This window comes from Sitodiplosis mosellana, unplaced genomic scaffold (assembly GCF_009176505.1).
Source record: "Sitodiplosis mosellana isolate CC-2019 unplaced genomic scaffold, AAFC_SMos_1.0 Smas_scaffold_21, whole genome shotgun sequence".
NCBI lineage: Eukaryota > Metazoa > Arthropoda > Insecta > Diptera > Cecidomyiidae > Sitodiplosis > Sitodiplosis mosellana.
Genome location: NW_022595263.1, coordinates 946,477 through 974,083, shown reverse-complemented (window position 1 = coordinate 974,083; position 27,607 = coordinate 946,477). Strand labels below are relative to the sequence as shown.

At 35.9% G+C, this 27,607-nt stretch overlaps 1 protein-coding gene and 1 long non-coding RNA gene across 3 annotated transcripts in view; both read left to right on the top strand.

Annotated features, from left to right (window-relative positions):
• Positions 1–531: 531 nt before the first annotated feature.
• LOC129568582 (uncharacterized) lies at positions 532–14,921 on the top strand. Its single transcript, XR_008687956.1, has 3 exons — positions 532–909; positions 5,744–5,808; positions 13,540–14,921. It is a non-coding gene; the product is annotated as an uncharacterized LOC129568582 (long non-coding RNA).
• Positions 14,922–19,102: 4,181 nt separating this feature from the next.
• Positions 19,103–27,607, top strand: part of LOC129568581 (homeotic protein ultrabithorax-like) — a 96,845-nt gene continuing 88,340 nt past the window's right edge. For both annotated transcript variants that reach the window (XM_055446636.1, XM_055446635.1), the window contains exon 1: positions 19,103–21,717. In XM_055446636.1, coding sequence (XP_055302611.1) covers positions 21,150–21,717 — 568 coding nt within the window. In that variant the 5' untranslated portion in view covers positions 19,103–21,149. The remainder of the gene's footprint in view (positions 21,718–27,607) is intronic.

Genomic DNA, 27,607 nt, shown 5'->3' with positions numbered 1-27,607 from the left:
CTCGTGTGTGTATATGTATTTATGTATGCGTGTGATGCACGACACACAACGATGTCAACTGTATAGAGTGGATATGAAATACACGGGACCCAAGCACAGGCTAAAAATACACAGTGAATTTTAATAAATCAACGACTCAAGCGATAGCAGCTACGCAAGTAAACTAATACCGAATACGTTGCCACCATTCACATGACTGCTCGTCGACGTGCCATACACATTTAACATGGTTGATGAATCGGAAGAGTGTGCGAGCGGAGGGGGGAGGTCTTGCATACGTATTGCTTTTGCCTATGGTTTCAGCATTTATCTACAACGTGCCACTTTTATGGCTAAGAAAATGTTCACTGATTATTTTGTATTTGTGCAGGCCTAATGAATTCCACTGACGCAACAGCACCAATACAATCACACGCCCGCATCCGTGAGCCTATCGTCAATGTTAGTGAATGTGTGGCTGTGTTGGTGCCGTTTTTAATTTTGTTTGGCGAGAAAATTTATTCCTGATGTAATGAACTGGCATAGGAAAGTTGTCAGCATTGTTTTTGGTGTTTCTGTTTCGCAGTGGCTTTTTTCTTTTTCATTTTTCTTGTTTTGCCAGCTATACACAGTGTGTTCCCGGCTTAAATCAACTTTCCGCTGGCTGTCACAATGTTTTTATTTTTCAACCGATCCAATTCATCAATTGATTTTATTTGTAAACAACATTTTCGAATTATTTCTCGTTTTAAATAGGCTTACTGTTGATTTTTGTTGTTGTTAAGTGTCAAGTTTTATTTTGTCAAGAGTTGAAAAGAGTTGAAATCCCAAACAAAAAGTGCTAACTGCAACTAAAAGATAAAATTTGTAAGGAAGATTCCATCAGTTTTGTAGAAAGTGACCAAAATATTGTCTGAGAAACAAGAACGAGTAAGCTAAAACCTGATTTCATGTGACACAATTATATATAGATACATTATCTGTTTCCAATCAGCAAGTTACATACGATATTAAGAAAAATCTGTTAATAATAATTATTCATTTTGCACCCGTCTCGAAGATTGAACACATTTGGGAATAAATATTTCCATTTGATATCCAATTTTCCTTCAAATTTCAACTTTAATCAAAATTTAAAAATTCATTTCGCCGGCCAAATGAAAATGCGTCGGCATTTTTCCCATTCCATTGCGCACGCAGAAGCTTTTGAACAATCTATAAAAAATACATTGTATCTTTTCTTTAAATCAAGTGAACACTTAATTTTATAAATTAATTTCAATAAATTCAATTCAATAACTGAAAAACAAAAAAAAATGAAGAAAAAATTGTGCCGTAGGCGCAGAAAAAATTCATACGAATCTAAAAAGCAGCATTGCTCAGTGACATCAATGCGAGCGAGAGCGACTACAACCCTGGCACATAATCGTAAAACACGCCCATTTGCTGCTTCTTCTTATTCGCTTATTGCGCTCTCAATATGAGGAAGCCATGATATTCGGCTGTGTGGCAGCAGAGCACAATCATGGTTCTCTTTTGTGCACATATACGAGAGCATAAAAGCCGTCTTAACGACGCGTATACAGCATATTCATCATTTCAGGCGATGGGTGTGTGATATTACAGTGCGCCGGGTGTTGCATGCGCCTGACTGAAACGGCCGATGCTCGCGTCAACGCGGTGGTGGGACCGAGACAGAATGATGCTATGATCTGAGTTGAATCGTTCGTTCAATACACAGCCGTCTTTGGTGATTGTGTGAGTGGACTTTGTTCAAAACGGTGCGTGTTATCGCATCGATTGCTCTATTTCGTCTATTCCATGGTTTTAATCGAAATGATGACGAAAAAAAACTAACTTTAGTCTCAATTTTTTCTTTAAAAAATGAAAATCATGAAATTCATCGGTCGTGCAATTTCAATAGCGCGTCAAAAAGACGATTTCATACCTGCTTTTATTGCGTTAATATTGAGCATATTTCCTTAATGAAAAGAATTCATAAAAGAAATTTCAACGGTTGCGCGCTCGACAATGGAACGGTACACCACATCTTTTTCTCGTGTGGCAAAAGCGTGAGCGTGTGCCTTATGAACGTGTGCAGATAACACACATTTTCGGGGTCTGGATCTCGAAGCGAGCAAATAGTACGTACCCACCGTGTTACAAATGCACAGACACACACACCGTACGGTTGCACGGTCTCAAAAAAGGCAGCAATGCGAGAGAGAATAGGAAGAATCGAGCTCCGAAATGGAGGTAGTGCTTAAAATCATCGTTTTTATGGCCACTGTTATGTGCAAACGAGATGGCTTTATTGCTGCATCGTAACGTTTATCGTTTATTGCAGCTAGAATGGGATATAAAATCTGACAATCGCTAAAATGAGAAGAAAACTTGTGAGAAAAAACGTCAACGCATGTACAACTGAGCAAAGCAAAGACGTTCGGTTGAAGAACAAGGCACACACTACACATCCTCTTACGGGTGGAAAACTGACAGAGAAGAAAAGGATTAGATGTGATAAGTGAAAACGAGTAGGTAAATCGAGCATTTGAGTTGCCTCTGTGTGTGTGAGAACTCTTCTGCTCAGCATTGAATTTTCCATGGCATCGATGCGCACGCTTCGATTCACCACACAAAAGCAATACACCAAATGAAAAGAATATGTTGGTGTATGCGATACCGCGTTGGGTGTAGAGAGACACAATACAATTTTTGGCATTGCTTGCATTTTAAAGCAGAAAAAAATGAAAAAACGAGAGCAACGAATACGAAATTGGAATATTGTGAGGGATAAGAAAAGTGGCAAAGAATGAAAAAGAAGCGCTCTCTCACATTCGGAGAACGAATAACGGCGTAAGCGAATAAGTGCATGTTTATTGCTATATCCCTATCGTCGGTAGTACTTTGCAGTTGTTTTCATGTCGTACGAGCATCATTGCAGTCGCAATTTACGAGACATTTATGATGTGTGAAAGAGCTCTGTATAGTTCATAAAAACTGAAAGAAATGCTGCGGAGAGATTTTTATGGGTCGCTTTGGTGTTTTTTGGCGAATGCGATGCGTCGGTGCTGCTTGCATCGCATAAACCAACATATTCTACGACTTTTCTCACTCACTCACTTTTTGGTTGTGTTTTGTCTTTCTGTTATTTTTCTCTGGTGAAACTTTTGTTTCCATGGTTTTAGGTAAAATTTGACTTTTTTTCGGTTTTTATGTTTTGAATGATACTTTTTATTGCTGCTCATTGGGAACGTGCTGCACGTCAACTAATAAATGGAAGCACAAAGTACACACTCAGAATATTTTTCTCAAATCCAAATAAGTCGTTGTGCGCTGGCACAAATGATCTCTTTTGATTTTCAAGTTCCGTTGGCCTCCGTATTGGTTGGTTGGTTGATGTGCCAACGACGATCAAGTGCGAGGCAATCAAATGAAAACTAGCACGCTCATAAAATTTATGTAAACATCAAGTATGAATACACAACAGTGTTTAAAAAAACATTTCAAGGGTTAATAAAAATAATGGCATTAATGAATTTAAGTGGAAAATGTACGAGTCGCTAGTTGGCAAAGCATTAATTCGAATTATTTATGGCATCGTCACATTCGCCTGGCAAAAATGAATCCGCTTATATAACTATATGGTCTAGTAACGATGCCAAGAACTAGATACAAAAAAGCACGCACGTATCAAGTGTAACACCTTTCATCGCGATTGCGCCGCACTCGCTTCGATGGATGGCACAAGCTTTTTCACAATTGCATGCACTCCACTCTCGTCGTCGCCTTCATCATCATCATCATCGCATATCGTTGATATGCACATTTCTTCATGTAAATTCATTTACCATGTGATTATGGTCGACTTTTGATTACGTTTTAAGCGAGATATTATTGTTGATTACTTTTTCTCCATTCTTCAATTTTGCTTTTTTTATCACGGCAATTTTTGCCGCTCGAGTTTTTCCATCTCTTCCACTCTCTGCCATGCAAAGAAAACTGATTGGCAAGTGAAAATCGTAATCGGTTTTGCGATAGCTTATCTTCAATTTTTTCGATGCGCCAAATTATGGTTTATAATAAAATGCAGGATAAATGAATGGAAATTGGAAAGTGATTTCTGTGCGCAGCCTGACTACAAGCACCTCATTATTACGGCAGTTTTTTTTCCAGTTTTGCTAACGAGCAATTAAATATATTATAGTCATAAATATTAAAGCCATCGATCTTATTCGCTGCACTTCTCTTATTGCCAATTAAAGCATTAGTAGTTTAAGCTGAAACTCAATTAAAAAACCGGCCAGTCTTCCAATCGGACTTGTCACTTCTAATTTAATTGAATCAAGTCCTTCATCAAAAAAAAAACAACAGATGATGGTAAATACAAAATAAACGGCTCCGGTATAACCTAATAAATCTTGTCGTTTTAATTTCTTTTTCTTCAAAAACCATTTGCAGTAACAATGTAACGCTGCTATTCCAGAACACGTTTTATTTTTCGAAAGCGAGCTCATTTTTTTCGCAAATTAATATTCAAAATCATATAAATACATTATAATCTTCCGAGCAGAAAAAAAACTTGATTTTCAATTTACATTCGGGAAATTGCGTAATGTCGTACGATAATTTTTTTTATTAAGTTTTGATGGTTTTCCTCAGCTCATTGAATGATGGTCACATAAAACGCAAAAGCTTGAAGCCAAAACAGAAAAGAAAAAGGGAACAGAAAACAAAAATGATACGTTGTTTGCTGGCATTACGCATTCTGGCCCATGAATATTTTGAAAACGTGCCTGCAAGCCAAACTCTCGCATACATTTAATTGTAGAACAAAAACTGCAAGTGTTGTGTTGTTTTGAATTAAAATTCATGAGCCGAGTTTCGGTTGTTTGCGTGTGGTGGCAACGACAGCTCTTCAACTCTGTCATCTATTTATATATCATCGCGTTTTGTGCATCGCAGCAAATGGCCAAATGAATGTGGATGTGTATATGTGTACATAATGCGGCGCAAAAGACTAAATTAAATGTGAAAATAATAATAAAATAAGCTCAAGTATCACGAGTTCAGTAATTGTGCCGTCAATTACGATCATAATTTATTGTGGCTTATGTGCAAAATAACCGCATCGATTGAAAGAGAGAAAGAAAGAAAAATGTATTTGACGCACAGTATGTAGCTGTTGATTAAATGCATATCAATTTTTACACATTGTGTTCATGACCAGTAGATTCCTTAAAATAACAACCGACTCACTCGCAAATGACTTCGGCCATCGAACGAGTTGTTTGTCCGTTTGCGTTAGTGTTGGTTGAGTCGTTGATTTTTGTTGTGTTTCGTTTTTTTTCCTCTGCTTCTTCTTATTCATTTAATTCTGCGAATCAGAAATTCGTCGAGAATGCGATTGAAGGTCTCTCCTCTTTTCTTTGACATTCAGATCGGTTCGCTCATCAATTATTTATTTTGAATTCGTCTGGATTTTCATCATTGGCTTTTTTGTTGTCGACGGCAAACTTTATTTGTGGTATGTTCGCGCTCGGCTGCCTGAATATCAGCATAAATTAAAGTTGATATGGAATTTTTTTCTGCTTGTGTGACATTAGACTGCTGTAAACAAATTCAGAAAAAATACAAACGATTTTTTTCTGCAATGGCGTACATTCCAGTGGCTGTTTATTTTGTATTAACCGATGTTCACAAAAGATGAACACAAAAAATGATTTTCGTTTAAAATAATTATAGTTTCGAAATTCCATTTCAGACTATTACGATGGCGAATGGAAGCGATTGCAAAAACGGCAAATGGACGATTATTCCATAATTCAAGTGAGTATTCCTGAGTTTAGTAAAGATTATATCCAAATAACATGCTAAAAAAAGTGAGAGACTCAAAGAGAGGAAGGACCTCAGAATTGCTTTGTAATTGAAATTCCTGTGTTTAAGTCATTTTCAACGATTCCTTCCTATAATTTCCATTTCTCGATATTCCTTATTCCGCCCAAGCTGCAACGTTTAATTTACTTTCAAATCGATAAATTCACTGTTCGATAGCATGCAAAACAGTAGATACAAAGGCATCGTGATGTTGTCGATTGTGGCAATCTTTTCGATCGGCGATTCGGATTCATCGTAAACAACATTCATTTTTCAATGGCTTAATCAGCAAAGAATCGAGCAGCACATTAGATACGATGCTGCTTTTATTGTTACTGCATTAACGTATCTAGTCGCTCGTAAAGCTATCATTTTGTGTGATACACATTCATTTTATAGATCCGATTCAAAATGGCTTTATTCAATGTACAGAGAGCGTGTTATATTCCGAGAGCGGATAATCGATGCTTCGTCATGCAAAGCTGACTGTGACTTTGGCCAACGTTTCCGATCCGCAAATGCAGATGCATCAGATATGGTCGTCGATATATATGGTTGTTTTTATGAGAAGATGGCATTTTTGCCAAGCAAACAAATGACGTTCACATGAAAAGCGGATATCATTTGTTTATTTTTCATATCTGTGAGTTGAGCGCTCGTGAGTGCGCTCGCGCTCGTACGCTCGTAGGATACGCTTTGGCGAACCCTTTTTTTTATTGTCAACCGACATGGCATCATCATCTATCTAGATTCATATTCATAGGGCGACCCCGAAATATATTCGGAATTTATCGAGCGAAAATAGAGCGCAACAATGATGAGAACCGAAAAAAGAAGTCGCCCAAAAAGTAAAAGTCGATATGGTTCCGGTTAATAATGCAAACGCACTCTCGGCACCGCACACACATAACAACGACGACAGTAATAATGATAGCGATGTTTGACTAACACAAACCATTTTAATGCCAAAAAGAATTGCAATAGCCATGAAGAGAAAATCCCAGCTCACTCACACTGTACAGTACACACACTATGGATTTTATGCACAAATAATGAATTGTTGAATGTCTCAATTGCACAAAACAAACCATTTGCTCGAGAGTTGAATGCTGTAAATCAATTTTCGGGTCGCATAATGGAAGTTTCAGTTTGTTTTTCACAGTTTTTGAATTAAGTAAAAAAGGGGGAAGCGCTGCAGCAGAAAATATCTCTTTGCTCTCACACACACACAATCAGCAATTTATGGTCGGCCATTTTTTCTAGATTTAGTCATTGTGTTCTACACATTGAATTATCTTGCAATTCAGTAACGCTTCCATCGTCGAATGTAGAACAATTGGAATAATCGATAAGATAAGCGATAAATTCACATTCGTGACAACAATAGAAATCATGATCCTTTTGTTCTTCGACAGCACATGATGATCTATTCAATCCACAAAACTTTTGTTCAATTTCGAAATTCTACTTCGGAGCTTTTCACTTCGTACTACATTTTCGTTTCCATTCAGACACAGTTGAATCGTACACGAAATGGGTGGAGTGAAGAATTATTTCTTCGTTTTGTGTCACCAGCCTAAAAGTGATTTTGTTTTTTTTTTCTTTTTGGCAATGCCGCATACCATTGAAAATGGAAAACAATAATTTTTCACCTTTCTTATTCTTATTATTATTTTTTCCTTCGTTTTCTTGTTCGGTACTGAGGGGAAAACTGACGGCAATAAATTATATTTATCGCTTTATTTTCTCTGCCTTTGCCTGCTACACTGAAATATCGACACACAAAACCTCGCTTTGGTTTCGTGAAGAAAATAACTTTTTCTGATTTGACTAAAAAAGGTCGAGGCATTCGTTTTTTTGTGTGTGTGTGTGTGTGTGACATGAGTCGACCATTTGTTCTATACGTTACCTGTTTTTTATTTTGTTCTTCGGGTGTCTTCGACCAAATTCAAGGACTAGCTTTAACAAATAGAGAAATTGAAAGCCAAACACAGTTTGGCTCAGACTCAGAACAAGAAATATTATTTATTTGTAATTTATTACGGTATGGCATTTTGTTTGATTTTCTTTTCTGATTTCTCGCTTTATTGCTCATTTCGTTTCATTTCGTATGTAAAGTATTAGAGATAAGTTGTTTAATTTGTTTCGCCTTTGTGATCTCGAAACGAAGAGAGAAAAAAATGACTCAATTCAAAAGGTCGAAAGTGTTTGAATAGGTGTGTCGTGTTTGATTCCCATTGCTCGTGGAAAGAAAGTAAGCGTGCACACAAAATGGTAGTACAAGCAACGTATTCCTATTTACTGTTCTATATGAGTTTGAATCGCATTCTTTCGTTCAGAAAGTATCCAGTTCTTTTCTCTCAAAACATTCTTTCTTCGGAAGATGATTCACATCAACTAAGAATCCAAAAATAACCTTCTGTTTTTATCTCTATAGAAAACAAGTTTAGACTATTTTTTCAATTTAATCTCTCCGAGAGAAAAAAACACTCTTCCATTTTTAATCGTTTCAGATATTTTTTTTTTACATTGAACGGGAATATCGTTTAACAACCTATCTTATTTTATTTTTCCAATAAAATCGATGCCCCTTTGAAATATGACATATCGTTTGAGCTGAAGCAAAGAAAGTATTATTATCTAAAATGTTTGCGTTAAATTTCTTTTTGATTGAGCCATTTCGCGTGGAATAAACAGGAAAACAAGACAAATTCAATGGGAAATAAAGTGCAAACCGATTAGTATAGCTGTTCAAGGGCAGATGTCATGACGAAGATTCACCAAGCACGAATCGTACATCGAATGCGTTTTCGATGCGCCATGCCCATTTGTTGTTGTAATCGTCGTTGCGGTTCGGCACTACTCTTCCCGTGGTTAGAAGAGGTATTTTACATTCGTTCTGAATGGTTTGTGTCTGCACTAAATCGATAGCCATTTCATTTGTGTTTTTATTTCGATTTGGCGTAAAAACAAAAGAGAGAAGAAATAAAATAATAGTAAAAGTGCGATTTTCTTTGACATTTTAATTGATAAATTATGCTTTGGTATCAGTAATCGCATCGAAAATCAAACAATTAACATTTCAAATGGAATTAGCCATAAAAACCATTTGAGATAAAGTACGCCAAGTGAAAAAAGTATTTATGATCTGAGCGTTTGAAATCTTTTATGTCATCGTTTCAAATTGTTTGAGTTTTATGGGCATTTGTTGTTTTCATTGAGATTCGGTGTTAACGTCCAAAATTTACGATGCTGTTTCAAAGCTTGTTCACAGCGAAAATTTATTTGAATATTCAAGTTTATGGCATTTTGAGCATATTATTGCCGTTGTATTGATGCTTTCGCATACTTAAACCGTTTTCGCTTTGAGATAAAGTCCCTCAAAAAAATTGAGTAGAAATCACAAACAAAACCCAATTGACTCACTGCAAATTTGCTCTTTTGGCAGTCATTTGAATTGTTCTAAGGAGATTTTTCAGTTGGTTGCGTCTCAGTCGAATATCTTTTAAAGTACTTGTACTGAGTAACCGAAATGATGCTATTTGTTTTGTTTCTTGTTGGTTTCTACCTTCGTCAAAATTATCGGTGTGTATTTGAGTCTGTCTTACTTTGGCTTGCCTATTTTGTATGTGGCAATTGTGCACTTCGTACCAATTGTGATTCGGCATTAGGTGCCGTAACTATGGTTCTCTGATGCCATAATCGGCATTTTGGATGAGAGAAAACGTGTGTGTATGTGTGCTTTCGGTGTGTACAATGGGTATTCATCCAATGCGCCCGGTATCACTCTCGCTCTCTCTTTCATTCACTCGGTTTTTCGGTGGAGTTTTTATTAGTAAATTATTTTTGATTTTTACGATCAGTAAAATACTCGTAAATGTCATACCCGTAGCCCATAAAAACGGCACATTGCCACAAAAGCTGTGATTGTGAGCGCGTCGAGTGCATAAAACTTAACTTTTATTTTTATGTTTGTTTCCATGTTACTTTTTGATACTGGGTGATGTGTTTGTTTTGTTGGTGCTACTGTTGTTGCTGTTGTTGTTGTTTTCTTTCCATTTTTATTTGACGATAACCATAATGTTAATGATATTTCATATTGGGCTGGATCGCACGCCCGCTATCCTTTTTAAATGCAATCTGTTCGCCTGTTCTGCGTTCCTCGTGGTAGTTCCGCACTGTGTCTCTCTCTTTTCTCACTCTTCCAGTCAAGTGTATTGTTCCGACATCATCGCCGGTTAAATTGTGTCAAAATCGCACCACAACAAATTTTACCGACACATGAACACTCTTTTTTATTGAACACATTATCAGGAGATTAGTAGTCATTTTCGGGCGCAAAGTCTTAAGCATTAAGTAAACATTCAATAAAACACCAATTTTCCGTAATCTGAATATTTTATTGGGCTGTTTTTTTCGGTTGATTTTGTTGTCATCACCAAAACTTACGTTCATGGGTACTTTATGACATAAAAAAAGTAACATAAAAAAGGAGCAACAGACACAGAATGCACATACAATCGTAAAGTTTTCGATGCGGTTGTGAAGTTTTATGGTGTGTTTTGGGCTGAATTTTTCAACAGTTTTACAAGCTATTCGGTCATATCGATTCCGACAGCGATTACATTATTTATGGATTTTTAATTTGTACTGTTTTGCTCTGGCGGCGAACCGTAATTTAATTTCCAGTTTTAGCGTTTAATGTCTGTGTTATTTGCCACGTGCGCTATTAAACATCATGTTTAATGTGGGAATTTTTTTACGGCCCTGGGAATTTTTCTAGCCAATTTCACTTACTATCGTTTACTGTTTCGTTGGCTAGTGAATAGATTGAAAATCATATTAATTTACACCTGCGATTGAAATTCAAATGGGCAGCGTTAAATGAGAGCAACGCGAGCCAACCAACTATAAAGCTATTGACCATTTGGCAAGAGAAGTCATAAAATACGCTGATTCGAATAATGATAGTGATTATGTGTTATTTATGATTTTTCCTTGCTTTTCGATGCCTTGAATGGAGAAAACGCTAGCCCAGATCGCATTTGATGCAAAAGCACCATCAAAACGTTTGATTGAAATGAAAGAGATCTTATCACCAGGCCTCTCTAATAGGCGTATACTTAAGTGCACAATTGTTATTGTTGAAATGGATACTCTATTCTGGTTTCTTCTCACATTTTATTTTACATATTTTATTGCCCTTGGGCAAATTAATGCTTTGTATTCATTCAGACCACGCGAATTCTACAACATTCGAGATTTTTGCTTACACTTTTCTTTTTGTAATTTTTTTTCATATTTCAAATGACTGTACACAATTAATTCGTCTTGCTGAAAGCTAACCGCTAACTACTGGTGTTTAACCAAGCAATGCGCGCATTTTAATTCAATTGTAAATGTGAATGGACAGACGGAATGGCAAAGACAATTGCATGGAGAAATGTGAGAAGCGAACATGGTGAAGCATAAATTGATTAATAATTTAATAATTATAGTTAGAGAGATAATTACAATTTTCTCTTGGTTGAATTAACTAACTGATATTATCACATGCCGCTTAATTATGCTCCTCCTTTTTACAGAATTGTTAATATGATTTATGATTAGATGTTGAATTCAATTTTGCTTTGATTTATTCCGCTTGATCTCAGATAATTTTGACGTTTTCTTGCGTTTATTTTTTTATCAAAAATGTATTCGTAAAATGGCGTCTATTCTAAAATTATAAGCTAATGAGAATTTTTTATATTAATTTGTCGTGTAAACAGTAAAAACTTAAAACTTAAAACGTGTAAACTTAAACTATTGTTTACTTTACATTAGCCATCTACAATTCTAATTTAGCGTGATAAAATAATTTTTTTTTCGGGGAAATCTCAGCAATCTTTCTGAAAGACACCATCTGTTAAAGACATTCTCATCCGAAATCTATATATATAAATCTTCCATAATATCCAATTTTTTCCGAGCAGTATCTTGTTTTTGTCATTGAATAAAAGAAATGCGTCCAATGTTCTAGTTCATACCACTCAATCACTGGAGAATCTGAAATGAAGAAAAAAAATCGTGAAAAATTTAGAGTTTTTCGTGATTTATTTTAACATTTGAAACTTGAAAATGAATGGCTTATGATTCAACAAACAGCATACAGACATTGTAGAAGGATGTCCCGACATTCTCTCTCTCTCTCTCTCACCCCCTCCTTCTCTCTCTCTCAGTTTCACTCTCACTAAATTGGTTTCTTACGTTCAATTCTAAAATTGAACGAGCGTCGCTTCTTCATGTTGTAGCGTTTGATTTTTTATGCAGCTTTCCCAAAGATTTATGATATTTCTTTTACATATGTACATGTACATGCACATGTAACATTGCGCTGCGCACACATGCGGATGCGTCTCATTGAATTCATAAACCGTTTTGGATATCTCGGAAGATTCAAAATAAAAATAAACTCGAATTCAGATTTTCCGTTGAGACAAAATGAACGCAACTGTATTCTGAAATGGGAGCACCTTTAAAGGGAAAATAAATAAAATTTCTAATGTTTTGAATTGCCATTGCATTACACATATTTAGCTTTTGAATGGCTTTGGAATTAATAGAAATTACGGCTTGAATGACCAGAAACAATCAAAAGGTAATCTTTTGAATAATATCAAATCCATAGGATTGTCTTTATATATAGAAATTGAATATCCTTAACAAATCTGAGCAATTTACATTTATTTATAAACAAGCGTTGTATATAATTAACAAATCTTTCGAATATTTTGATTTTTAAGCTGTTTTTCGCTTAGATTTTCATTTTTTTTTTTTTTTTCAAAGAAATGTTGCATTTATATGTTTTGCAATTTTCTGGCAATTCGAAATTGTTTTGTTTGTGTATCTCTTGTAAAATCGTGTAACTGAACTATGTATGTAGGGTATATTTTTGCACTTCTTTCTTCTGTACTTTCTTTTCCTTTTTTTTGTTGGTGTTGTGAATTTGCGACAAAGAATTATGATTTATGGTCCAATGCACTCAAGCACGTTTTCTCGTCTATTTGCCATTGTATTTGTGCTGTTGCCTTCGAATGAAGCAAATCAATGTGAAAAAAACGACTGCACACAATTTACCGGTGGTGGAAATTGCTTGCTGTTCGTAGTTGCATGCCGTCGTGATGGCAACCATGCCTCTTCAGAATACCACCGTCACTGAGATGCTAGATTAGATAGAGAGCCAAACGAAAGAGAGGGAGAAAGAAAAACAGAGAAAAATATAACATTGATTTATGAATTATTTTGGTCAAAGACAACAATACAGATGAAATGTACAAACCCGATTGTTACAAAACATTTTGTGTGCGCTGTGCTGAGGTGTAAAAGGCTGTTAAACAAAGACTCAGCTATTGGAAATGGTTGCGTAAATAATTTATTGTTTCGATTTGCCATATTTCTACTAAACAGCCACGATCGTTGCAAAGCCTTCAATTCTTGGCGCTCGAAGAAAAACGTGAAAATCTGCGGCTTTCAGCAAGCGAATTCAATCTGAAGATAAAAACAACAATTGAAAAGAATATGTCAAAAATCAATTTTGAATGGAATTTTAATTTTTCTGCTGTAATTTTACGTTTACAAATCATAAATTTCAATATTTAATGCATTGTTTTTTCGTTTTTGTTTTCTTTTTTTCCGGTGCAGGTTGACAAACGTTGGAGTTGAAGTTGGAGTACGGCGCACCCATGTGAAAGCGAGCAAGAATATGAGTTTGGCTTGCAGTTGCCAGTCAAAACAAATCGTAAAATTTATTGTCGATTTGGTCGTAAAATTTTCTTGCAGCAAGTGAACCAAGTGAATTTAATACGTTGTTTACGATGGCCTTGGCCATGGATTTTGCCATGACGAGCAAACGAGCGAGTGAATGCGCGTCGATTGTAATAAATGTTGATGGCTATGTATGGGATACGCGGATTCACCAAATACACAACTTTAACGATGATGATTACGATCATGTAAAAATATCACTCATGACGTCACTCTCAGTGTGCCGTTTATTGCGTAATAATCAGCCAGACTCATCCCGACCGATGAAATGAAAATGTGGCACGTAAACGTCTCTTTCGGTATGCATATTTAGCTGCAAAGAACACACACACAGTCGTAATGATAAAACTAAATGAATCCCGTGATTGCGTTCCTGCTTTCATCAATCCAAACTCAAAGCGTTTAGCTCACTGTCTCACTCATTTCCATGGTATCCGCCATGGCGCAACACCACAAACAAAAATCAAGAGCCAACAGAAGAAGAATGAAAAAAGTAACGCCGTATGAAAGAAGCATGAAACGTTGACTGCATCAACTGCCAAGCCAATGCGAACACACACAAAGCAGACGCATACTCCACAAACTACTTGGATAAATAGGTACTTAGTACTTATGTTTATGATTATTTTATATTTATTACATCTATTTTTATGGTGTTAAAGGAACTGAAAGGAGTCTCATCCACCACAGTGTGTCTTATACAAAGTAGGAGCATGCAAGTTTTCTTTCGTTCACTTTGTTTAGCTTCTGATTGTACGCAAGCACTTGAAAATCAATGCAAGTTTCGATGAATGGGCACTGATTTCTCTTCTTTTTTTGCCCCACCCGTCTCCATCATGTACGTGCCAATGTTTATTCTCTTGATCGAAAAACTGAATGATGATTTTCACGATGTGCGATAACATTTAAATCTATTGGAAATGTATTACTTGCTAATAGGTATGCATCTGATAAACAAGACCAATACCATTTTTGGCATCGAAACTTTGGTTTTTTTTACTCGTACCAGTAAACAAGTTTTGGTTTAAAATGGCGTTGTCGATGTAAAATAAATCATCCCAAAAGTAAATATCATCACAGAATGCCGTTGAATCATATCAATCGTAGTCGTTAGGAAAATGAAACAGAAATCGAGACGTCTGTGATCAATGTTTTATATTTTTCAACCTTTTTTCAAGTGCACAAAAGAAACACCCAGACATATATACCATGCTGAAACCGATAAACAGAAATAAATCGAGAATGTTTTAAAAATAAAATCCATATCGCTTCATTTTATTTACGTTTTCAGTCGACCAAAGTGCGAGCGAGACGGAACTAAAGATCCTTGAAAGAGAAATAGAGGTAAGCGTCATTCATTCAGGAAAATCTGAATAAAATGAAGAGAATACCGAAATTGAATTTTTATTACATGTTTAGCTATTAGTTTGATCGTTTTGGGCATCATAAAAATTAAATTTTATATTATGATTACGATTATTATTATGACTGTTATTATGTATTTACTTAACACCGCTGGCTAGGCATATCAATGTGGCCCCATTTTATATGTACACACAACACACAGGTTACTGTGAACAAGTGTTCTTCGATCGAACTTTTCGAGAGAGAGAGAGAAAAACATACATGCTAAAACACGCGGCACACGCGGAATTACGGTTTCAAGCAACAAAAAAGAATCAAAAATTTACTAATACAATTCCACAAAGTATTGAAACTGAAGGCACGAGTCATGCAAAACGAAGTATGTCTCGTGGGAAGAAAAATCACTTTTGATTGTGCTTCATCGCGCTTGTATTTTGTTTGAATGAATTTATGATTTTAATTCCATTTAAATCGAATTAGGCAGATTTCTTGAAAACAATGGGAAATTAATCGCTGTAGGTTTGGATTCGAAAATGATCACATTTTTACATGATTACAGTTTTTGTGTGCAAGGAAGAAAAGTAAATGTTTGTCAGTTTATTGAAAGAAGAATTTGGTTATGAATAAATAACTGTGTTGGTTTTAAACCGATTAAATGTTTGCGTATTCAAATGTGTTTGTCATAAAAATGACTAGCAAAATCTATGACTTTATCGAAAGATAATTTTGGAATATGACGACGATGTATTTTATGGTTTCTAACCTCATGCTCTAGCACGTGAACTGATATTTATGGAAAAACCGAATGGTAACAAATGAACAAGAAGAGAATGAAAACAAAATGAAAGAGAGAAGCATCCATTCGACACACAGCGTTCGTATTCAATGGAATACGAAAACCGAAAGGAATGTTGTGTGTTTGTCTCTTTTGGGCAAACTGAATAAAAATGTCGCCAGTTTTTATGTCTGTGTGTATGTGTGTGTTTTTTTCTTCTCTTCTCTCGTGTGTATTTTCCGTTTGATCAAAAGGCATGAAAGACACAGCGGAAAAAAAATCTTACCGAATGTGTTTCTTTTTTCAAGTGGCTATGCGACACACAGTAAGTTGAATATGATGAGAATTTTTATTTTTTCTTTGGTCGGTTGAAAAAAGGGTATGCTATACTGTGAATGCTGTACACATGGACCGTTTCAAAAAGGCAGAATGGAAGAAAGAAAAGGAAAGTGCTAGAATAAAAAAAATGCTCGGGCTCTTGTTGATATCACTGATAACCATTGCAGGCAATTGAATGAGCGACAAAAGAGCAAAAGCTACACACATAAAATGTTCAATGTTACAGCCTTTGCTTTTTCGCCTAAGCATTTCGTTCCCTTTGGACGGCACGAAATATTCATATTGAGCCGAACACCAAACTTACAAGGGTAAAGTATATTAGGTAACGAAATGTTTACGGCATCGTTACTGCTCATTTCGACAATTGTTCAAATCTTTTGTTCAATTTCATCCCAAAACTGTTTCCATACACATTTCGTGTTTCGACGTTCTTTTTTCTCATTTTTTTCCATTGACATTCAATTACTTTTCCTTTTACTCTCACTTCAGTTTATTAAGAATATTGGCCATCTGAATAAAATACGAAATTGTTGTACATTTTTCTTTGGTTTTTATTGATGCTTTCCGTTGGAATTGATTTGTCAAACGACATCACTTGTGTGAGTGAAACTCTCTCAATGAAAATCTCAAGAGTCATTTATTTATGAAATTCAGAAACATGTAAAAATGAATCACATGGCTCACAAGCTTGTTTTTTTTTTTCTCAAGTGGCTCTAATTCAAAACGGCTACCGAAACTCGTCTAGCGTCTATATTTTTTTGAAGGGCTCGTGAAGTCAAAGGAGCTCTTTTTTTCCTGAAGTCATGAATCTCTGAACTATAATTGGCCAAATGGTTCATTTACGTTGACAAAACTAGTTCTTAATCGTTGCGCTACCATTTAAACACGTCTTGTCCATTCATTTTGTTTACATTGCTACCCAGAATTTATGACTGTCAATAAAGCAATTACAAGACGCTCGTCTATTCAAACAAATTTGCGTATGGGCAACTGGACACTTTTAATTCGACACCACTTAGAGGAGGATATCGCCGTTGAATTTTCACGAAATAGGTCATCAAATTTTATGGCTCTTAAATTTTATCTACGGAAGGATTATGAATTATGAAGGGCTTTTGACTTATAAAATAGTAACAATTATCCGGTCGAGCGTATGAATTTGAATTATGGCGCCAGAAAAGGACACTTATATGAATATTTTTTATCGCACGTTTTGTGCAATGTATACAAATGCATATAGCAATGTGACGAATACAAAGTGGAAAATGTTCCGTGACGAAGGAAAAACACGATTTTCCATTCGTAAAAGGAATTCATATTATTGAACACTGAAGGCAGCCAATTTCAATATCGAAATGAGCCATTTCAAATAAAAACATTGTATTACATTGTAGTAGAATGAGGCTTTTCCGAGTGGGAAAATAGAAAATGAAAAACCACAGAATAGCTTCAAGTCAATAAAAATATTGGCAAATGCGTACACGATTGCTTTCTGTACGGTTTCATTGTTGTTGCTTGTTGGTTTGCTCTCATTTTTCATTCGTCGGTGGTGTACGGTTTCAGGCAGCCCCGATACGACGTCCGTATCGAGAGAGCGAGAGAAAGATGTGCACACAGCACTAGCGTTGTGCCGTTAACGCAGCAGTTAAATTGAGGCACTAATGCCTTATGCTATGAACGCCAGCCTGCCCGCATTGTATTTGGTGTGACGTGATTGTGTGCGTGCATTGGTGCTTATGCTTGATTTTCCTCGTGGCAAGCAATTGATATAATAATACATAGATTTCCAACACTGTAGCGTAGCCGATATGGTATGGTCGCATTGTACTTGCGCTCAAAATACATAAAAATGAGTCTGTTTTCTACATAGAACATTCGGAACACAGTGTTGTAGCGAGAGCGCGCTATGTGAAATTGGATATTCGGTTGTGGCAAGCCGAAACAAACGCAATACTCAGTACGAGCTACTGTGTGTGCCTTTATCCCAAATGCACAACTACAAATGCATACGGTTCCGATACCGACAACTCCAACCGAATCGAGCAGGAGTCAGTGCTAACGTTTATTATTATTATTATTGTTATTTTTGTTGTAATTTTCGGTTTTAGTAAAGCATCGTTGTCGTCGTCGTATGTCCAAAGTGGAAGGAAAAAAAGAGCATGCAATGGCAGCAGCAGAACGTTTGATTCGAGGGCGCTAAGCTGCCTCGTACATATTTTCATTCATTCGATTGGAAGCAACTGCAACGAACAGGCGCGCTTTTATCTCAATTTTATTATCCAATTTTATTCACTATTTAACAATAATCACAAATACGTTAACGGCAATTTTAACTAGTTGGTCCTCCATTGAATCGCTCACTCATTCTCGCATTCGACTACTTGCATACCAATTCCAAGCTCAGTGCAGCGGTGCAATAAAAATAACAACACACAACAACATCAATAAAAAAAATACTCATAAAAGTTAATATGCGATAATTTTTTTGTTGTTACGGATTGTTCTTTTTTTTTAATTTCCAAACTTTCCATTGAAAAGAAATGATCAGTCGCACAAGTTAATTTGTGTCTGAAATTATTTGTTGCGTTATTATGTCTTCAGATAAAAGTGAATAAGTAACGGTTTTTTTGTATTTCAACATTGCTGATAAAAAATAAATTTAAATATAAATAAAAATTATAAAACGGGAACTTTCGATAAATTGGCATATATTTTTAATGTAAAAATTTTGGCAATTTTTGAGTTTTGTTTTCTAAATGATTCGACACCAATTCATGGCAAGAAATCTTTCGTTTCAAAAGTAAATTGAAAGACCTTTAAAATTTCGTTGAAGATAAACGTTTTTTCTTTCAGTTGAAAGAAATAAAATCTTCAAGAAGCACATTCATTACGGTCATTTCAGTGCGGTGAAAAAGCTTTTCGGCACATAAAATTGTGAAGTTTGTGTACGAATCCACTTTAAAACGGGATACGAGCAGCACGCCTGAGCGAAAAAGAGAGACATCCAAATTGAAAAATAAAATTTAGCGATTGCCAGTAAAATTCCAAAGTAACGATCATTCATAGAGCAGTTACCAGTTCATAAGCACGGCAATCACGTCAAGTGTATTAACTAGCAGCCTGAGTAGTAGCAACAGCAACAACAGCAGAGAGCGCGCGACACTCCGAACTATTTCAGCGAATACAAGCGAATGAAGTGAACAGTTCGAGAAAGTCATACTACGAATTCGAAGCTCGGTCGCACTCTCTATCTCTCCGCTCACTCAAATACTCACTCACTCACATATAAAGCACGGTAACACGTTGTATAAGGCGTATAAAGGAACGTGTGAGCGCGCGCGGAGGAAAGAATCGAAAAAGAACAATATTCCATACACACAAGCTGTGTACTACACACAGCCGTCAACCGGGGCGCACACAGAGAGGGAAAGAGAGCAAAGCACACCGAAAAGCCAAACATACACACAGAGTGTAAGCAATAACATCAGTCACTGTGTGATTCGGCATTTGATATCAGTATCGTTACTAAAGTCATCGAGATCGGTTGCTTGAAACTGTTTATCTTAATTGCGCCATTTATATATGAGAAATTTTTGCGTAGCAAACGACAAGTCTTGATTTTTGCCAATTGTTTGAGAGAAAAAAATCCCGAAATTTTCCTGGTCGATCCAATTCTATTTTGAAAAATTGTTAGTGTAACAAAAAAAATTAAAATCGAAATTTCCATCAAAATTTTGAAAACAAAAAAATTTAGGCGATTTTACGACGACACGATTTTTGCGTGAAAATTTGAAAAATTGTGGAAACAACGACAAAGTGCTGAAAATTATTTCATCAATCAACTCAAAGTCCGGTGTGAATAAAATTTTGCGATTTCACCGCCTTCAACGCGAAATTTGTGTGTATCAGTCCATGTGTTTAAATGTGACAAGTCTGTGACGAGTGCGCGACGGAGTCATAAAATTATTTTTGATTATTATTTTTACGATTATTGTTATTACTATTTTCCCACACATAAAAAAATAAACTCTCACTCGGGCTAAAACAAGTTGACAAGAGCCAAACAAAAACGAGGAACAAATAAACATTATAATCGCAATAAAATAAAAATCAAACAGATCAGTGTCGTCAAAACATACTATAAAATATTTAACAATTCTATGGATTTTTTGACCGTCGTATCAAATTGATATTAAACCAAATAATAATCATAATACTGAAGACAACAAAAAAGAGAGAAATATATCGAGAGTCATCAAACAAACGAGAAACATTTCACAACTGAGAGGTGGTGATGACATTTATGGTTAATAAAACTCATTTGAAAATGATTTGAATGCGATTAATTTGATTTTTTTTAATTGACAACTTCTTTATTCGATCGCGTGATAGCATAGACAAAACAGAAAAAACTTTTCCCAGTTTTAGCAAGAAAAAAAATTAATTGGAAGCTACATTTTGGAAAAAGAAATCGAAACCCTTTTTCATTGAAGAACTGAATTGGTGAATTTTTTTGGTGGTGAACAAAAAGCAAAATCCGCTAAAGTGTTAACAACATTGAAGTGACGAGAGTCTGTAATTTACTCTGAACAAATGTGTTTTATTTCGTGTTTAATTCGAGTTTAATGTATTTTTGCTTCTGAATTGCTCAAGTTCTTCAGCAAGAAACTATTAATTATACTCACAGCAATTTTCTTCAATAAACTCGTCTACCTGTGAAACTCGCACACACACACATACACACCTTGAGTGAAAACGAGCGAGCCACGAATAAGCGAACCACAACAGAATACTAATAAAATTGAGATTTGTGCTTTAGATGGCTTACATAACAAACACTTGAGCGCGAAAGGGAATTTACTGAACGAAGCCAGCGAACACGTGAAACAAAGTGAACGTTCTAATTACGAATTGAACGAGAGAAAAAAAACGATAAATATAAAATTGCAACAAAAATCAGTTTTCATTTTCGATTGATCTTGAAAACGGCCTAATCATTCTTGCCAATATGAATTCATATTTTGAACAGAGCGGTTTTTACGGTCATCCGCATCAAACAAGCGGAATGAGCATGGCAGCGGGTGCACATCATGATCAAAGTGCAACAGCCGCATACAGAGGTTTCCCATTGTCACTTGGCATGACACCATACGCAAATCATCATTTACATCAATCACGATCGACACAAGATTCACCATACGACGCAAGCATAACTGCCGCTTGCACAAAACTCTACGATGGATCCTATAACAAAGATTGTGCCAAAACTGGATCCTCAAGCGACACAAATGGCTACAAAGATGTGTGGAACACATCCGGATCGAATGCTCAAAACAATTCGACACCAGTTCGACCATCAGCTTGCACACCCGACTCCCGTGTTGGTGGCTACTTGGACGCAGCCAACGGCAGCCCAGTCGGTCGCTCTGGAAATGGCTCATCATCGGGCGTCTCAGCTAATGCTTGGAATTCATCACAATGTGGCATCACCGGAGCCAGTGGCCAAGTTGCTGCCGCAGCATCTGGACTCCACCAAGCCAGTAATCACACATTCTATCCATGGATGGCTATCGCAGGTAAATTTCCATTTATAACTTAAAATCATAACAACTGCAGTTATTATTACTATTTTCAACTCCGAAAATGATTTTTTCTTTGTTTTTTGTGTCAAAAATTGAGTGATATTTTTTCGTTCAAAATTTTCGTTTTTGTAAAATTGGAATTAAACCGTTGATAAAAATAATCTCAATTAACGTAAAATGTTACAAATGCGTGAAAGAAGAAACAAAAAATGAAATTCCCTCGAAAATTCATACGCTCAACTGATTATTATTATTCCGGTTCTCATAAAACGTGAAGAAAAAAAAAGTATCGCGCGCGCGAAAAGCACAATGAACTGCCGTCGGTATTGTACGCGTACAACGTCAATTTTAATTGCACGATTAGCTGTCTTTTCTATGTAGATCACATGAAAACGTGTTTCAATTTAAAATTCATTGAAATAAATCCGAATTTCTTCTTTTATGATTATTTCATTATTTTTTCGCTGTTTTTTTTTCTTCACGAAAATTATTTTTATCGCATTCATAAAAAATTTATCGCTACTTGACTTTTTATTGCTTATTCTTTCCACTTTGCGCAAAAGAGCGAAAAAACAAAACAAAGTGAAGTAAAGCGTAAATGCTTTGTTCTGTACGGTACAACCGGTATTTAGAGAGTAATTGACAAAAAAACCTACTGAAATGAAATGAAGATGTAAAGGGACGCGCACTGGAATAATCTATTGCATAAAATATGGTGTGTGTATGTGCTGAGCAAGCAGTGAGTGACCGACAGTGTACGTTCTCAGTTACCCGCATATTTTTCGCCGCCGCAACACCGAATATTTGCCGAATCGATGCTCGTTCGCCATTGTCCCTTGAATCGCTTATGAAAGAATGATGATCATAATAAAAAGGTGCTAATCGGTTATATTGTTGTGTTTATGTAGTTTTCTTTTCCATTTCACGTATTGAACGGCACACACACTGCGCTCTCATGAGAGGCGAACGAGCGCAACGGCAATACACTCACACACACACACACACAAAACAGATAATAGGCATTTAACACTTTTGCTGTTTTAAATCTTGCCCAAATGGGCTTATTATTGCTGATATTTATGATCCTGGTGAGAGTTTCTAAAACCACGTCGAGCAAGCAGCAGCAGCATGGCACTCAACACAGAAGTCACACCAAGAACAAACAAATGAATATGAAACGAATGATGATGTGCAATGTGTGCAGCGAACAACGGCACCATAACCAACCAAACACACCCCAAATCATTTTATGACTTTTATTTTTGCATAAATTGCAAACCTTTTTTCGCTCTTTCCACTCTTCTGCACTGCGTTCACTCTTTTCGGTGAGTGAGAGTGTATGTGTGTGTGTGTGTTTCAATAGAGTCGCATATATACAGCCCATGAATTTTACAACGATGTTGTTCTTTGTCGCATCTTCCTTTTTCGAAACCCGATCCAATGCCGGATTGCTATAGTGAGTGCAACAAACATAAAACTCGGTGAATAGCAACAAACGGGAGCTACTGAAAAAAAGCTTCTTTTGATGGCCACCATTCAGATGATATATATATATATATATGTGTGTGTGTACTGAGTGTGTATAAGTGTTTAAACATCATTAAAATTCACCACATAGTGTGATACAAACACCAAATAATTGCGTTACGTCGGTTAATCAATTTGTAATCATCAAATGCGTGAATGCCCAAATTAGAGAGAACGTACCACTTTGTCTATTATTGTTATAACCATTGGTTGACTTTTATTCGAAACTGAATTGGCACCCATTTAAAATTCACATAATTAATAAATGTCTTAATTAAAAGAGGGAACGTAAAAGTAACAAAGGAAAACATTCAAAACGGAATTTAGAGATACAATTTTAATGAAGCAATCGAAATAAAATGTTATATTCATTATTTTGTTTACAGTCGTCAGTTAAATTACGGCAGATGGATTTGAAGAATTGGAAGAACTGAAGGCGAAAAAAAAACTTTTGAAATTAATAAGGAAAAAAATATGTTAATTGGATCAGTTAAATTTTTGCTATCATTGATGGAATTTGTTGTATGAAAACAAAATAATTTCAATCCAACTTGAGTGCTTCCCGTCAACGAAATAACTGAAACATACAATGAAGTCATAAAAAATTCTTTACTTTTTTCAAAACATCATTTCTGTTTCGAAATTCAAATGCTTCGCACTCATTTCAACTTTCCGTTCGTATTTCGAAACCCCGAAAAGAATCGCTGAAAAAATGAGATGTGTTGAAAGGTTCAGAGCAATGTCGCATAAAATTGTGCGACGGAGAAAAGAGGAAAAATAAGCAGATTTTTAAGTAAATTTTATGTGTTTTGTCTACCAGCAAAGTGTAAAGCATATGTAGCGAGCGAAAGAAGGCGAAAAAAATGAAATTATTATTCGAAACGGAATATGCAGAGACACAGCAAAAACCGTTCGTTTTTTCTTAAATGCTCGAAATATGTCTCTGTGTGTATATATTCGAAAGTGTTTGTTTATGTTTTCGACTCAGTATTTCCTTCAGATTCCGTTGCACTTTTTTCTTCTCATTTTTTCGTCGTCGTGTTGTTTATTGTTTCGGGCACACGTTCACAAGTGATTGTTATTAACGTTATATTGATTCACTGCTGAGTGTGCAGTAGAAGTGAAAAAAATGAATTCTTTTGTTCGATTGTGTGCTGTTGCATATTGTAGGCGGATTCTAGGTGATGATATTTATTATGAGAAAACCAGTTATGGTTCTGTTTAGTCGTTTTCAGTCAGTGTTCAAAATAAATTGGAGATGAATATCGTCTGTTTGTTCAAAATTTTCGTCGTTTGAATTTATGAACGTTACGCGTCCGATGAATGAATGTGCTCGGAATGTGGCGAAAAGTCATTCGATCAATTTTCGATCATTTCGTGTTTTTCAACTTATTCATTATTATTCGTCATTCCATTTTAAAACATGTCTGTTGCAGCATCAATTTCTTTTCCGTTTGGGAATTCCAAGTGTCAAAAATTCATATATGTCGACTACACCAATTTTGTGTGTGTGCATCCCCCGATAACGAAATTATTGAGTGAGAATGCATTTCTTCTTGATTTAATGAGAAACAAACGTTCAAAATTATAGGGCTTAAAGCCATGTTTCGTTGTCCAGGCCATTAAACGGATTCTATACGAGCATCCGATCAATTGCCATTGCCATTAATTCCGTTACGATTGTTTCGAATCAAAGGAAGAAAAACGAAAAAAAGCGCGCTCAAATTTCGCATGAAGATGATAAAATTACGTCGATTGCATTTTAATGACAGGTTACAATTATTATTACGATTGCAATTACTAAAGTGGTTGTCTGTTGTCTGTTTCCCGGCTGTTATATGCATACAGCAAAAAAAAAATCAGAACGCGATCATTGTGTATCCCTCCATATGGGTCTCACCTTTCTTGCTCCGTTTATTTCAATTGGCAACGCAGAACGCAAATTATCGGTGCTTGTTTTTGTTTACCATTCTCAGTTGCATTTCGAAATGGTAAACGAACACAACATGTTTAGTTCGACTCTGGACCGATATTAATAGAACACGACCAGAGAACAAAAAAAAGCATCACACGATTTTTTGACACTCTTCGTGCTCTCTGAATGAAAAAAAAAACAATTGTTGATTTTTGAATTGACAATTCATTCATTCCGACAGGGTCGCGTTTGAAAATACACATCTACTGGAAAATACTACGTTGTGAGGCTTGATTATTGCACGCCAATCAGTGTACGCATACACGAACGCAAATAAATAACTCAACACATCATTCATATCAGCGGCATCAATTTCTTCGTTGTGTGTAATTATTGATTTCTGAATACATTCGACCGAATGATAAACATAATGAAGAAAATGCATCTTTCAAAATTTGAATGATTCAATGCGACACAATTGGCAAATGGCTTGGCGCCAATTGCCACTCGTGTGTGTGAGCCTGTGTGTATTCGTGTTGCAGTGTAGAGGAAAGAAAAATATATCCAGCCACATACACACACACAAGCGCTTGTGGCTTCGTGTCGTCTTACGTGATAGACATAACATATGGGACGTGCATGGTTGTCGTAGCCATACATTCTGCTTATTTTATTGTATTTATTACATTCTGCATACAAAAATTATCGATCCGGCGCAATTTTCTGCATTTGCAAAACTCCATACGGAGCTCGATATTATTTACATACACATACACTGGTTAGAAAAAAAGAAAGGGTATTTGGGTTTGATATTAGATTTTGTGATGATTGAAAAAAACCGAAAGTGAAAAACCCATAAATATTATGAGTTTGTCAATCATAAACAAAGCTTGTAATTAAAATTATTGCAAAGCAACGAGCAATAACGAGTTGTGTTAATGAAAGCAAGTCGCAGACAAAATAATTACAGTCAAACATTAATATTGGTAAATTGGTATGAGTTTTTAATCGCTTTCGCTACTTGAACGAACGTAAACCGATCATACACACGAACATAGGCCGGAAATCTTATCAGATTTTTTTTACTCTTCGACTTACTCCTGGAAGAACGAGAGCAACGCGCCATATGTTGGTATAATATTTAGCGCTGTACTCATTGGCAAACGCCGCATATATTAACGGCTGTGATTAAAATTAGAAAAGCATGCAGTGCGGTAATTGATAATTATAAAGTACGATTCTAAAGCTGTCGTGTGTAATAATCGTTGGCAACGATCTGGAATGTGACATTTGCCGATCGACGAATGTTTCAAGCAAACAGAACATTTCGATCACAAACAAGTAGATATTATTTAATCAAACACCCGTGTATGCTCAATCAAGCGAAACTAAACATTCAAATTCTGATTTTTCGAGCCGTTCGCCAATTTTCCATACATGCAATGAATTGGTTAACAGATCCGACGGAATCGTTGAACTTCGAAGTTTGCTTATTGGATTTCACGATGATGGGAATCGAGATAAATTTTGCATTGTCCAATTGGAAAAAAACGCGCATTCCAATTCCATTGTGAACGATATGTCCAAAATATGCACCTTTAGCCAAAAACACAACCAAAAATACGAGACAAAAACCATTGATCAAGTATGGAAGGGTCCCTTTCAATAAGGCAGGGAAGAGTTTTTTTTCTCGATTGAACACCGCAGGTAAAAAAACCTCGTCATATGAAAACCCTTCATATATTGTTAACAAAATCGTAAGTGGTACCAAAGAGAACGAGAAATGGGAGAAAAATGGGCCGATCTGAAAATGAAGAAAAAAACGCATTATTCACCTGACCGCACAAAGTATCGAATTACTGTTATTGTACTTCGTTTAGTGCAGCAGCGTACAAAATACCATTATATGCATTGAAATAGCGCTACTGGTTAAATGATAAAGCCATGCAAATGTAAACAAACAAGCAAATGGAATCGATCAGTTGTTATGCGAACGAATTCAATTCGCCATATCGTTGCATGTCTATCAGCCGTAATAACAATGCAAATAACAGCTACACTGCAAAAAGTTTGCTCGCGTTGAATGCACTGCCAACAGAACAAAAAATGAGCAGCGAAATCATCGTTTTATTCAATTACGATAACATTAAACACAACACCCAAACAATTTAAAGCTAATTATTATTAAATATTAAATTACTGGAATCGCAAAACAACAATCGAACAAACGAATGCATATGGCACATGCTGCATGAAAAAAAAAAGAAGAGAATTGGTACCACTCTAGCACGTTCTATGGCTATTAAAGTTCTTGTTTGCAAGAGTGAACCAGAACGAATGAACAGCCAATCTAAATTCATAAACTTCATGCAATAAATTGATTAATGTGTTCGATGCATGCGCTATTTATTGTCTCATTGCATTTTTACTCGGTTCAATGAA